This window comes from Corvus moneduloides, chromosome 13, assembly GCF_009650955.1.
Source record: "Corvus moneduloides isolate bCorMon1 chromosome 13, bCorMon1.pri, whole genome shotgun sequence".
NCBI lineage: Eukaryota > Metazoa > Chordata > Aves > Passeriformes > Corvidae > Corvus > Corvus moneduloides.
This window is the reverse complement of record NC_045488.1, coordinates 15,586,883-15,600,527: the sequence shown is the minus strand read 5'-3', so window position 1 is coordinate 15,600,527 and position 13,645 is coordinate 15,586,883. Positions and strand designations below refer to the sequence as shown.

At 39.3% G+C, this 13,645-nt stretch overlaps 1 protein-coding gene across 4 annotated transcripts in view; it reads left to right on the top strand.

Moving 5' to 3' along the window:
- Positions 1 to 2,768, top strand: part of OTUD7A (OTU deubiquitinase 7A) — a 119,972-nt gene extending 117,204 nt beyond the window's left edge. For 3 of the 4 annotated variants that reach the window (XM_032122976.1, XM_032122977.1, XM_032122975.1), the window contains one exon: positions 1,228 to 2,768. In XM_032122976.1, the coding sequence (XP_031978867.1) occupies positions 1,228 to 2,658 (1,431 nt within the window). In that variant the 3' untranslated portion in view covers positions 2,659 to 2,768. The remainder of the gene's footprint in view (positions 1 to 1,227) is intronic. The other variant, XM_032122978.1, reaches the window with a different exon arrangement.
- The last annotated feature ends 10,877 nt before the right edge of the window (positions 2,769 to 13,645 follow it).

The window sequence follows — 13,645 nt, the reverse complement described above, 5'->3', positions numbered from 1 at the left end:
ACAGATGGGGTTTGAAGAGAGCAACAGAATGCAAAAGGAGAAAGTATTTTTACAAGCTGCAAAAGGGGAAAAATCCATTTTTCTTCAGTTTCTACAGTAGTAGCTACCACATCAGAAAAAGGAGAGTCAAAATGGTCCTGCAGTTGTAAGTGGTGAGCCCTTGTGAAATCTGGGTTACCTCTCCCTGCTCATATTTGCTCCATGAGCACGGTCAGGTCACGGCAGCACTTTCACCTCTGCTCCATGGGAATAACACCTCTGCTCCCTACTGAGTGTTGGTTCCTGGGAGAGAGGACATGGAAGTACCCAGGGACAGAGGCAGGCAGGTATCTATACGAGAAATATATAAATGTACAGAGCTTAACCCTCCCCGTGTCCTTGTAGTTAGTTGTTTCATATTTATCTCTAGCAGATTTTAGCTTCATGGTGCTTGAAAGCAAGGCTGTTAGCAGGAGTAAATGAACAGAGTCCCATTTTAAATTACCCTAGGATCCATGTTACTGCATTTTCAAGAAAGGTGTTTTATCATGTTACCTAAAATATAAAGTGGAACTCAGACTTGTGACCCATTTTATCTGCATTGCCTTTCCAAGAAATATGAATACACATCATTGTATTCCTCAGCCTACTTGCTTGAGTTTAATGTCTGATATTTCAGATGAGGTGTTTAGCTCTGGTACATCGTACCTTTGATTTTCATGCTCCAGAGACCTGAATAAATAAAGAGTGAATTTAAATAAGCTGAGTTTTGAACATAATCAATTTTGAAATATTGCTGTACACAGGTTTGTGTGCTGTATCCCACTCACAGCTTTCAGCAGCAGCTCCTTCCCCTTCCATCGCATCCTGCCCAGCTCCTTTCCCACTGGCTGAGGGACAGCCTGCACTGCTGATCCTCCCTGTCCTGGCTCACCAGGGCAGGAGGGGACTCGCTTCCCCCCGTGACTCAGACACTGACTTTCACAGAGCCTCTGAGTGACTGATCTTTATTCTACAAATGTGCCTGAAATGAGCCAAAAGCTACTGTAGAACAAGCAAAATACATAGTAAGCACAGCCAGAAAAGCTTTATTTAGTGATGAAACCAGTCAAAAATGTCAGTGCATAAATTAAAACATATATTTAAAATCAACATCAAAATCTGTATTGAATTTGGGGTGGGTATTTTTGCACCAGTTCTTGTATGAAACTGATTTTGCTGTATCTAATTATAATTCCTTTTCCATAGCAGGCCCCTTTGGCTCAACCGGAATCCCCTACAGCTTCAGCTGGAGAAGACGTGCAGTCTCTGGCTGATTCAATGGACTCAGACCGAGATTCCATCTGTAGTAATTCCAATGGCAATAACGGCAAAAACGGTAAAGAAAAAGAAAAGGACAAACAAAGGAAGGATAAAGACAAAACCAGGACGGATTCAGTTGCCAATAAAATAGGAAGCCTCAGTAAAACCCTGGGAATTAAACTGAAAAAGAACATGGGTGGTCTTGGAGGTCTGGTGCATGGGAAGATGAGCAGAGCCAATTCAGGGAATGGAAAAAATGGTGACGCAGTAGAGAAAGTCAAAGAGAAGAAGTCCAAGTCTCGCAAAGGGAGCAAAGAGGAATCTGGACAGTCTGCAAGCACATCTCCGTCTGAAAAGACCACTCCATCTCCGACTGACAGAGCCAGCAGTTCCCCCACTGAAAAGGTGAACACTAAACCCTTCTCTGACAAGCAGTCTGACCCATGGAAGTACAGCACGGATGTGAAACTCAGCCTAAATATTTTGAGAGCTGCCATGCAGGGTGAACGAAAGTTTATTTTTGCTGGCCTTCTTTTGACCAGTCACAGGCATCAGTTCCACGAGGAGATGATCGGCTATTACCTGAGCAGTGCCCAGGAGCGCTTCAATGCAGAACAGGAACAGAAAAGAAAGGAAGCTGAGAAAAAGGCTGCACTGAATGGCTCCTGTAGTAGGAAACTGGAGCCAGAAGCATTTTCAAAAGAAAAATTAGAACCATCTCCTCAGGATAGGGCATCACCCGTCTTGCCTCAAAGCCATACAACTCAACTGGTTTTAAAATTTAAAGACCGCACTAGTCCCACTCCTGGGTCCTTTTCTTCCCCTAGTAACGGTGCCAAGAAAAGCGGCCCCATCCCGGTGTCTGCCCACTATAGCCATACCCCACCTGTTCAAAGGCAAAGTGTCATCCATTTGCATGACGTCAACTCCAAGCCATCGAGCTTCCAGGACGATACCTACAAGCCAGTGGTTGGCACCCTGAAAACCTGTGCCACCTACCCTCAGCAGAACAGATCCCTGTCCTCGCAGAGCTACAGCCCCGCGCGGCTGCCTGGGATGCGCACGGTGAACACGGTGGAGTCGCTGAGCTACGCCAGGCCTGCCGAACACAAGTCCCAGACCTACACAAACGGCTTCAACACCGGGGACATCAGAGACTGCTTAGAGTACGCTGATGAGGACGCTCCTCAGACCTGGCTGAACGATAAAAACCAAGGCAGAAGCACAGTTTGCCCAATATATTCCATCCAGCAGAACCGCTGTAAGAAGGAGAACTGTTCCTTCTATGGTCGTCCTGAGACTGAAAATTACTGTTCCTACTGCTACAAAGAGGAGTTAAAGCGCAGGGAGAGGGACAGCAAAGGACACAGGCATTGAGGATTCTTCTGTGACTACATAGTTTTACCATTTTCTTACTTACAAAGTAAACAGTGTTGGATTGCAGTAAAAGGAATCCTTAAAAAGAGAATAAAGGATTGATGAGTAAATAGTGTCTAGCTCTTCGCTTTTCCGAGGCAATGACGAAATAATAGGATTAATTTATCATAAAAAAATATTCTTTTCCATTTTGTCAGTGTCTTTTTTACATATACTGGTAAGCTGAAGGGTTGTTTACTCCTTTGTCAGTGCTGTGTATATGTTTGGTCAAAAATTTACTAATGGTGCCTGAATTTACACTGACATCACTCAGGTAGTAGAATGATAGGGGAAAGTCATACTAGTGAAGATGTGGTGTTGTAGTAGGGTAGCATCTGCCTTGCAGACATTTGAAATGATATAGCTATTATTGAGAGTATTTTTTCCTCAGTAAAACCTAAATTTTTCATAGCCTTTTTTTTCAGGAGGGTAGTGATTTTGCATACTGAACATTTTTAACATGGCGGCATATTGCATTGTTACTAATGTTTGTACTTATTTCAGTCTGAAATGGAATGTTTCTGGAAAAATGGGAGTGAAAGGTCTGAATTCATGAGGGCTGTAGCTCTCCCTAACTTTAAGTTCTGACCAATTATTTCTAAATTTTTATTTTAAAAAAAATAGATTTGAGTCAGTTTTATTTGCACTGAGTTTTAAAACAGGTTTTGTAAGAAAATTCATAATGACTTCGTGTCCCCAAGCCCCTCACACAGTATAGTTTTGTGCACCTGAATTTCAGAGGTATTTTTGTTGCTGTTAAACTGCAGAGAAATATTAAAATAAAATTAAAGGAAATTTAGGATCATTTTAGAGCTGAGCTGCTTGCCAAAACAAATGTAATGCATTAGTTTATTCCCTTAGCTAGTGCACAAATCTAATAATTATTTACATATTCCTTCTCGACATTATTGAGTGGTAATTATTGCAAATGTAACTACTTGAGCCTTATCTTGAAGACTGTTGGCTCCACCTCTTTCCAAGTCTTCTACTAGAGTGAGTCATCTCCCCACAGGAGGTTCCCAGATGGCTGTAAAATACCTCGAGCAGGAATGGCAGCTCCTAGCACAGATTTGCACAAGTCTGAGATCCAAATATTTACGTAAGTGTTTGCAATACTTTTGAAAATAAAACTTTGCTCACAGAAACATTTCTGCAAAGCAGACACCGCAGATACTGTTGAAGTAGATGGATGACATGAGGAAGTTTTCTGGGACACAGGACTGGGTTTGCACCCCTCCACCATCAGCTGGCAGAATGTAGTAACAGGAGCTCTTTGGTGGTGTTAGGCTTGTGAACACTGGCTCATTTTAAGAGCTAATTTTGCAGAACAGGTAAAGTACTGCCTTCAGGACTGCTGACTGCCACCTCAAGGTGCAGAACAGGAGTTCTGCCTTCCTCATTAAGGAATAACACTTTTCTGGCCCACACAGGAAAGATTCTTTGCCAAAGAGTCTTTGTTTCTGATTATTTTTCTGCTGCAGCCCAATTTTAATTTTTGACATGGGTGGCACCATTTCACTTGCATACAGTTAATCCTAATTAACCCTGAAACCAAGCCTAAAGTCGCCTGTGAAAAAAGATGCACAAGATTCTGCTGCCATGTCCTGGCTTTCAGAAGAAGCACATGAGCTTTTTCCAGTGTTCCAAATTGGTAGAACTGAGCGCATACTTAAAATTGACCATATTTTTAGGTTTTCTCCTGAATGGGAGGTTTCAAAATAAGTCCCTTGGCCACTTCTTATAAAAAGTTAGGATCTTTGCCATGTTAGCTGTTCCATGAATCCAGACCTGTACTTCATATTCCTTGCTGTATACTGAGCATGCACTGAATCTTACTGAACTTGCATTCCTTCATAAAAGGGAAATACTGGTGTGTATTAAAGCTCCATGTGACTTCTGTCCTTAAGGTAAGCATCTTCCAAATCCCGTGTCTCCTGCTGCATACACTGGTAAGCAGTGTCCTGTTTTGCTTTGCTGTTGTGATTATTACATTTGAGTTCTAATTGTCAAAGAAAACTGGGATTGCAAATTGTGCTAAAACAAGCCAGACTATGTTAAAAGACATTAAATATACTTGATTGTATTTGCTGCTGAAACTGCGAAAACAGGCGGGATAAAACTTCCAAGAAAAACAGAAATATTTAAGAATTCTTAGGGCATCAGAGTAGCAGTAGGGTGTGATACTCTGAGAATCATTTCTGTGTAAAGTTGTGCTTAAGAAATACTACATTAACAACAAACCACACCAGCCCATATATTTAAGTAAGTCACATCCTTTCTGAATGAGGAAAAAAGCAGTACATATGTAAAAATAAGCAATTACCATGAGATTTTGTTGTTTCCTATTTTCATAGGATTTGTTTCTCAGCATTGCTCACTTTAAAATACCTGTTGTATGAAATACTGACAGAACACTTTTTAGTTGTGCCTATTTCCTTAAAATCTTTTTGTTGGGATATCTTTGAATAATTTTCTAATTGCTGTTTTCTTTTAGAGTTTTCTTCAAACATCCCATGATTCTGTTGTCCCTTGAAAGGAGTTGCAGGCCTACAATGCAATTTGGCAGTTAAAATCTTCACCTCTTTTCCCAGTAGTTGTCCTTTTTTTCCGGATAAGTAATACTGGGGTTGGGGAGGTTTCACCTTTCTATTTCTGGGCCATTTCTGGCAGTTGTGCCATAGCTGGCATTAAAGAGACCAAACATGCAGAAACTGTGTCCCCTCTTGAAGAAGTGTTGTTCCATTAAAAGAAGACTGTAGCTATAAAAGAAAATTTTCTACCTATTTTTTTAGAGAGAATTCCCAACTGCTCATGAGTTGCATTCACCAGCACTGAAAGAAATTGTGTCGTTCCTTAGCTATATGTTAGAGGTAATTACCTTCATATGTATTCTTCTGTTTACTACATGCTCTTTTGGGTTATTTTTCCTGACAATTGGAAGTGTATGCACTCCACAGGCCAGCTGGCCCTGTGCCTGACCTGCTCTCTCTACACCCTCCAGAGCTGAAGAGTTCCCACGTAGTCCCAGAAGTACAGAAATCAGCTTTGCACTGGGGGGACCCTGCTCATTCCTTCTGTTAGCTCGAGTGGCTGCAATGCACACACCCATTTTTGCATTTGTATGTGCTTTTTTCCCATCTCTCCTAGATAGTGATTCAACATTTATCACTGTAGTCCAGATTTCAGCAGTACAGAGTAAATACTAGGTAGGCTACACCTTCCCAGAATGGATCCAAAATCACCAGGAGATATTTAAGTTGGGGGAAACTGGAATTCTTTTAAAGTGTGAATGTGCAATTTTTCTAATTTAAAAAAGGCTTGAACCTATTATGCTTTTTTTTTCTTTGTTCTAAACTCTGATGCAAAGGTCTGTTTGTAACAGAGAATGCCTGTGATACGTAATGGGTTTCAGTCATGCTTTATATTAAAGTTCCATTTAAAATGCTTTATAAAGAGTTAATAAACCACTGTTAGAGTTTACAAATATATTTTCAGAGGTAGGTATCAATTATAGCATATGGCTAACAAGCAGCTCGTTCAGAAGAAGGTTTTGTAGGTTATCAAAAGTAACTTCAGATTTTGGGTTTTAAAACAGTTGGTGAACTTTTTGTTCTAAAAATGCAACGGCAATATTGTCCCAGCTTTCTTTAGCAATTAGCTGCTTCTTCCTAAGTCAAAGGTAACATTAGGAGCATCAGTAAAAGAAAGATGCTGTACTTGAAAAGTTTTGTGTTGCTTGTGTCTTAAGAAGTCTAAGCAGGCCAAGCGGAGCCTTCAGTTGTCTTTGTGGAGCTGTGAGCTGAGGTGTGAGCAGTGGTGCCTGGCCCGGAAAGCGCTGGGGACACGCTGCACAGGCCCTGTGTGACACCTGGCTGCAGTGTCCACTCCTCGCACAGAGGCACATTCAGGGTCAGCTACTTCTCGGGTGATGAATGTGTAGATAGCAAAAATGCACAGCACAGATCTGACAAAATACTGCCCTCCACCTCCCCGATTCTGAAACAGCTACACTGGTGCTCTCCTTTGCCAATGTGAATGGTCTCCCTGACAGCAAGGAGACTGCTTATCTTCAGAAACGTTCAGCAAGTGTTAAGGAAAAGATTAAATGTTTTTGATCAAGGCCTGAGCCTTTGGCAGTGTCTGTTCTGCACAGGCTGTCTGACGTTACTCTTTCAAGGAGAGAATTGATGAGAATTTTGCTTGAGGAGTAGAGGGAAGCCTTAGGCCTCTTTGGGCTACATTTGCTGTCTTCTGTAATGTGTGGACAGAATCCTATTAGTACTGGGGGCCTTAAATCAGGTGCTTCATTGACATTTAAAATATTGCAAACTGGGCACAAAAGTAAAGTACAAGCTAGTGAAGGGGGTAAGGTCTTCATAACACTGTGAGTGTTTTGCACAGGTGGAAACCCATATGTTAATAGAAACCATGATAATCTCAGATAAACATAGGTACAGAGAAGCAAAATAACTGATGCTGATTGTAGATGGCTTTTCATCTTAGTGTATTTTAAGTCTCTGTCAGTGTATGTGAAGAGTATTTGTTTTAGAGAATGGCAGCTTACGTGGAGGATCACCAAACTATAGCATAGAAATGAAATTATTTCAGTAACAGATATTAATATCTATTTTAATTTGCACATGGATTTCCAGTGTATATGACTAAAATATTATATTGTTAAAAACGAGAGAAAAACAACACAAAGGTGTTTGTAAGTATGTTCTATTTGTAGACTTAAGGCTGTATTATGTTGGAATTTTACAAGCCAAGTTTAAATTGTAATATAGAAATTATTTTTATATTATTTTCAAAATATGCTACAGAGCAATATTTTGCGCCTTTATTATAAACAGGGTCATCATTTTAAGTAGGTTACTTTCAGAAATGCTGGTAGAAATTAACCATGAAAAGAAAGCTTTGTAAATGTACTTGTTGTTTCTAACTGCTCTGTCTGTTGTGCACATCTGTATCTAATGTGAGTTGAATATACAATTTTTTTTTAAATTGAAGAGCTTTAAATTTTTCTTTAGATAATTTGGTACAACACTGTTCCTCTCTATTTAATTCTTCTCTTCCAGTCCTTGCCAATAGCCCCTTTTATAAGCAGCTTCTGAATAAACATTCATCTGGAAAATTTCCTTACTAAATGAAACATTTCTGCAGAGATATTAATTGACTTGGGACATTCTTAATATACACCCTGAACCCATTGGAGTAGGATTAGTTTGCTTTTTTTTTTTTTTTTTAAAAAAAAGAGAATCAGCTATTTATTATTCATTCAGAATGAAAATCGAGAATGAATAACCCATGCAATCATTTAGCATCTCGGGGAAAAAAGTCACTCTAGATCATAGAAATGTCATCCCTAATTGCTAGATACATCCTCTTTAATATGTATCAAATATGCATTAGCTTCTTGCAGATTGAAGTGTTCAGATTTTATTTCTTCATAGTTCTTTGTACTGTACATATCAATTACTGATGAACTGTGCAAAAAAAAGGCATCACAAACTAATGCATATGTTAAATTAGAAGTCTGTGTATTTTTTTAAATTCCCTAACTTTTGTGGTTTAGTTTGTTGGGATTTGTTTGTTTGTTTAAGAATTACTATTAAGGTATGTACTGCAACCAAAATTTTCAAATCTGGATGCCTAATGATGGTGCATCTGGGCTTCTCCTGATCAATAGGCTGGTTTTAAGGTGTACTGAGCATCAATTTCTGTGAGAAGAAAATCTCCCTCTTCAGAAAATCAAGTGAGTGTTATTCTAATGCATATTCAGGTCTTTTCTTTATTAGCACTCTACACTTCAGTTAATGGAATTTATATTTTATCTTTAGTGATTTTCCATGTGTGAACAAATAATTGGGCTTATTCATAAAGTTATTATTTGAGTATGGAGAGACTTGCCTCATACCAAAACACCATATAATTGTTTAACTGTTGCATTCTTAATGGAGCTCTTGTATTCCCCTGTTGGAGTGGAGAAATAAGACCTTATTTTTCCCTTGGGTATCATGATCCTGTTATTTTGTCTGGTTGGGTTTTTCCTCCCAAGTGAATATGCTGTTCTGGTTGCTGGTTTCTCTCCCATTACCTGAATGCCTGTACTGTACCAAGAGAATTGAAATGGCTGATGCACATTTGCACTGTGGAACAGGCCATGTGGGTAAAAGCCACCGTGCTCCAAACAGCCTTAAAATTACGACTCTCTGGGGACTGAGAGTCACTTAACTGGATGCAGCCTCTGTCCCACTTCCTCATTTAACCATGACTGTAGGACACTCAAGCCTGCTGTAGTCTATGTGTCTCTAGACATATTCATCTAAATACCCTGTAATCTTAACAGAAAATTTTCTTTTAAAAATTTTGACTCTGATAAGTGTTAGTGCCACTGCCAGGAAACCTTAGTCAAAAGAGGAGATGGAGTAAAGAGAGATAATCGTAGCTAGTGGAGTAACCAGGGCGCCAAAATACTAAAGGGAGGGAAAATAATTAACATGTATCAAAACCTATTTCCTGTCAAGACTGTAAGTTTGGAAAAATTTCCTGTATTCTGGGAAAACAGAGAAATGTTTTTGCCATTCATCTCTGCATCTAATGTAGCCTCTTACTTTGTTGCAGAGGTTTTCTATTCGGGAGTAAGGGAGAAAAGGAACTTCTCTTCCCTTCTTAAAGCAAATTCTATTGGAAGAATCATCTGAGATTGGAAAAATATGATCCAGTGTTGGAACTAAACAGTGCCTAGCTCCCATGTGCATTGTGTACTTCATTTTGCCCCTTCCAAACACGATTTCTTTAGAAAGAGAAGGAGAGGGAAGTTTAAAGATTAAGCTTGTATGTTAATTATCCAGTTCTTCCTTTTTTCACATGTGGAATCTATATAAACATGAACATGGAATTACACTGGAGTTGCACTTCCCCTGCTGAAAGGTAAAAGCCACCTTTGAAGGTAAATTCCATGTAATTGCTTTGCCACAGAGTAAAATTAGAACCCCTTGGGACAGAAGCCTGACAGCATGTCAGGAGCCTGAGAGCCATAGCCACCATAGCTGAAACAGCAGCTCTTGGTCATTCTTGCTTTTACCACAGATGCAGTTCATTCTGGCCCATGGTGTCTGAACAGTATCTTTGTAGTAAAGATGAAGTGGAATGCTGCCTTGTTGCCATCTGCTTCCAGGTTTGAGTAATGAAAAGCCTCTTGCCCATGCTTTTGGTTAAAATGTGCAGGAGATGCAGCAGCAGAATGTGGCATCTCAGGCTCAGAGAATGCCCATCTCCTTTAAATGGCCTTTGCAATCAGGTATGAATTGAAATACAGCCATGTGGGTGTGACAGAAGCACTCATCTCAACTTTGCAAATTGTGTGCACTTTTAATACTAACAAAAATTAGGCAATGGTTTTATTGTTTATTTTCTTAAGATCCTGAGTACTGTAAATACAGTCTTCGTATAGTGCACAGTGTGTGTACAGTACAGAAATGCTTTTCCCTCGGAGCCGCTCGGAGAGCTTTGCATGCACATGGTGCCCAACTCTGCCCACTCACCATAACCAAGGAGAACAAACAGGATTTAGGCCTAGACTAAATAATGGATGAAATTAGCCACATAGACCTAAACAGCTGTGAGTTCCCAACCCTGGTGTTGTAGGCCAGCTTTGTATAAAACTCCATCCCAATGATTGAGATTAGGTTTGTGCTCCTTCCTGGGGAGGAGTAATTACTTCTGTGTCTTTTCCAAGCCCATTGCTCTTAGTCTCTAACTCCTGTGTTTGTAAAGTTCCAGCTTAGCATGATTCAGCTAGGAAGCAGTTTTTAAAATCTGCATAGAGCTCTTGTTTTCTTTTTGGAATCCATCTCGAGTTTTACTTTGCATTCAATTTTAAGACATAAAATATTGTTATGAACTTTTCACAATGCCTTGAAGTTGTCTCTTGTGGGGCTGAAAGACTTTGTTCTCCTTGGGAGGCCTTGTTCTTCCTTATTGATTCTTGTGACTAACATTTTTGTATGGAAAAAGCTGAATGAACCATTGAAAGTATCACTGCTGTTTACATGAATTCTGCTATTTGGTACACTTTGTGTTGTTAAAACCCAATGCCTCTCAGACATGGGCAAAGCTTGAAGGACAGTCTGAAGTATTGTATACAAAAGGTATATGTAGTTAATTCATCATAACTCTACTGTTGCTATTGTACAATATGCCCCCCCAAATTGTTTGTACATCTTCTTTCCTATTGCTAACTTTTTTTTTGTCTTCTCCTTTCTTAAACAAATTCTACAACTCTTTGTCCTTAAAGACTATGATAGATTTTCCAATAAAGATTTGGCTTTCTCAGTTCAGGTTGCATATAGGAGTGGCTTGTCCCCCAAAACAAGAACTAAAGTAACACAGATATCACACCCTTGGCTTAGAGAAGTTTATTTACTCATTAACTGAGAGTCGCTGTTCAATTATAACCAAAGCTAATTATATAAAGTTTAAAATATCAAGACTGGTAATGTGACTCTATCTAATAACCTGGTAAACTCAGCATTTTTAACCCATAGAAATGTACAATAAATGTATTTGTACTTGAAGTCTGTATTTCAAAGAAAGAAAGTAGTTGGCTCTCACTGGGGCTTAAGAAAATGTTAATAAGGAATAAGTAAGTCTCATTGATTTTGGTTGGCTGAGAATTCAACTTCTTCGTAGTCTTACCACCCTTTTCATTTTTCAGTCTGAGTTTCTTGTTGCCTTCTATAAGTTTATACGCTTTTAGTAAATATTGATTTAGGCTTTCAATAAACTATGTAATAGAAACTACAGAAATTTATTTAAAGCTGAAATTATTTTTCAGGTTTCTTGTTTGACCATTTTCAGGCAAAAAGGAATTAATTTATCTTTTCCCATTTCCCCTCCCTATTCATAATTTCAAAACACAATTGGTTGCAGTCACTTTTGTCTGCAAAAAAAACAATTGATCATTTTTAATCTGACTGCCATATTATTTAAATCCACTGTTCAAAAGAAACAGGAGCATTAATTAACATTAAAGAATAACGAACATTTCTTGTTGTGAAAAGTGTGAGTTCTTGAGAGCCTTTTCTACATGCAGTTTTCATTCAAATTCAATTTACATGTCATTTTTAATCAGATCCATACTTTGACAAAGATGTGTAAGAGCTGTTTTTAGCAGTTGGATTGTTACTTTGTAAAGTATTAAAGCACTAAACCAATTTTTGCAATAGGTAGTAAAACTTGCTTTTGTTTTGAAAAACTTCCAGTTATAATTGTCGCACTTTTTATAGCAGAACTGTATTTAATTTCTTTCTTTTATGAAAGATTACTCAAAGTAACTGATAGCTCTGTAATCTGTGTGAATTGGCTTCTCCATTATTTGAATCTGAGAGAAGCTACAATGCCTATTCAATAAAATTAACTTATTTCTAAAGTACCTGTTTGCTTGAATTCTTGTTTGTGCTTTCTGTGTGCTCTCTCAGGGTGATGCTGGACAGACCCCGAAGCCCAGGGAAGAAGCAGGGACAAAGATAAGGGGCTGCTGCAAACCTGGGGGAGGGGGCAGTTGGCTCAGCACAACCTTATGTGCTGCTGCCATAAAGTGCATTTAAATAAAAAATTTAATCCCTTTCCCAAAACTCCACCTAACTTGGTGGAGTTTTGGGAAACTTGGTGAAATCAAGCTGTTTGTAACTGTTACCTCAGAGGAAACAAAACGAAAGTAGTTCAAGCAGCCTAACATTGCTATAAACCTCAGATCAAGAGCAAGTACAAGTCCTGTGGGAAAGATTTAGTTTCTCTTACCTGTTGTAGAGGCTGATTCTCCCTTGTCTAATTTCAGTGTACATCAGAAATGGTGACAATGGAATTGCACCGCTGAAAAGCATCTGAATCACAGTTACCCAGAGCAGGGACACACTGGAAATGGAGAGGGCATTGCAGGGGCTGCCCCTTGAGGGCAGTAATTGCAGGAAAAAGGCCAGGGAGAGCTTGAGTGAAGAACTTAAGAGGGGCAAAAGAATCCTGAAATGGAAGTAGAAGCTGTGGCTGACATGCCAGCCATGTGCCTCCTAGGAGGGATGATGAAGGCCTCTTCAAGGAGAAGGACTTAGAGGGCTACAGTGGGACCTGATAATAATGGTTTACAGGACTGCTAAAAAGCTAATCAAAACTCAGCACTAAAAAGTGCTGTGAATCTAAGACAAAAAAAAAAGAACAAAAATATTATTATTATTATTCCTGTAACTATAGTATTTGCCCAAATGTTTAGCTATTTGCAGCGTAGGAGAAATCTGTTTGCTGAAGCAAAGGCCAAGGCAGTTACCTGAGCTCCCTGAGCTGGAGAAATTCCTAAAGGATTCCTGCCCTCCCTCTGCTGTGCCCCATTTGATGCTTGCAAAATACTGTCTTTCTGCACTGAAAAATGTTAAGTCAGTGTGTTCGCTCAAGAAGGTCACAGAACCATCGGAACAGAAAAGCCATATGTCTCAGTGCTGTCCAGAACAATGCTGAATTTACTTTCTTCATTCTACAGGACTTCAGGATACCTGCAAAGGCTGAAAACTGTTGGAGTGACTGGAATGAAAGGATGGCAGACCCAAGCATCCACGCCTCTTCCAAAAGATTCAACAGCCTGTAAGTCGTGGTATGGTCAAGTTTCTTTGAAATGTGACATTAGAACCCAGACCTCATCTGCCAATTATGATAAAAAACTTAGATCGTTTGAGGAGGAAGGAGGTGGAGCAAATGGCAATGGCTAGTGAAGGACCCAGCTATTAATACATTTTAATTAGTAAGTAAAAAAACAAACTGACATATAACTTGTTCTGATAATTTTCCTCCTGGATGCTAGCTGGGTTTGAATACAGTACCCAGACACTTTCTAGAAGGCTGGTTAATGTGTTACCAAGTGTGTTATAAATTTGCCATTTGAACTAAAGAGTTTGTG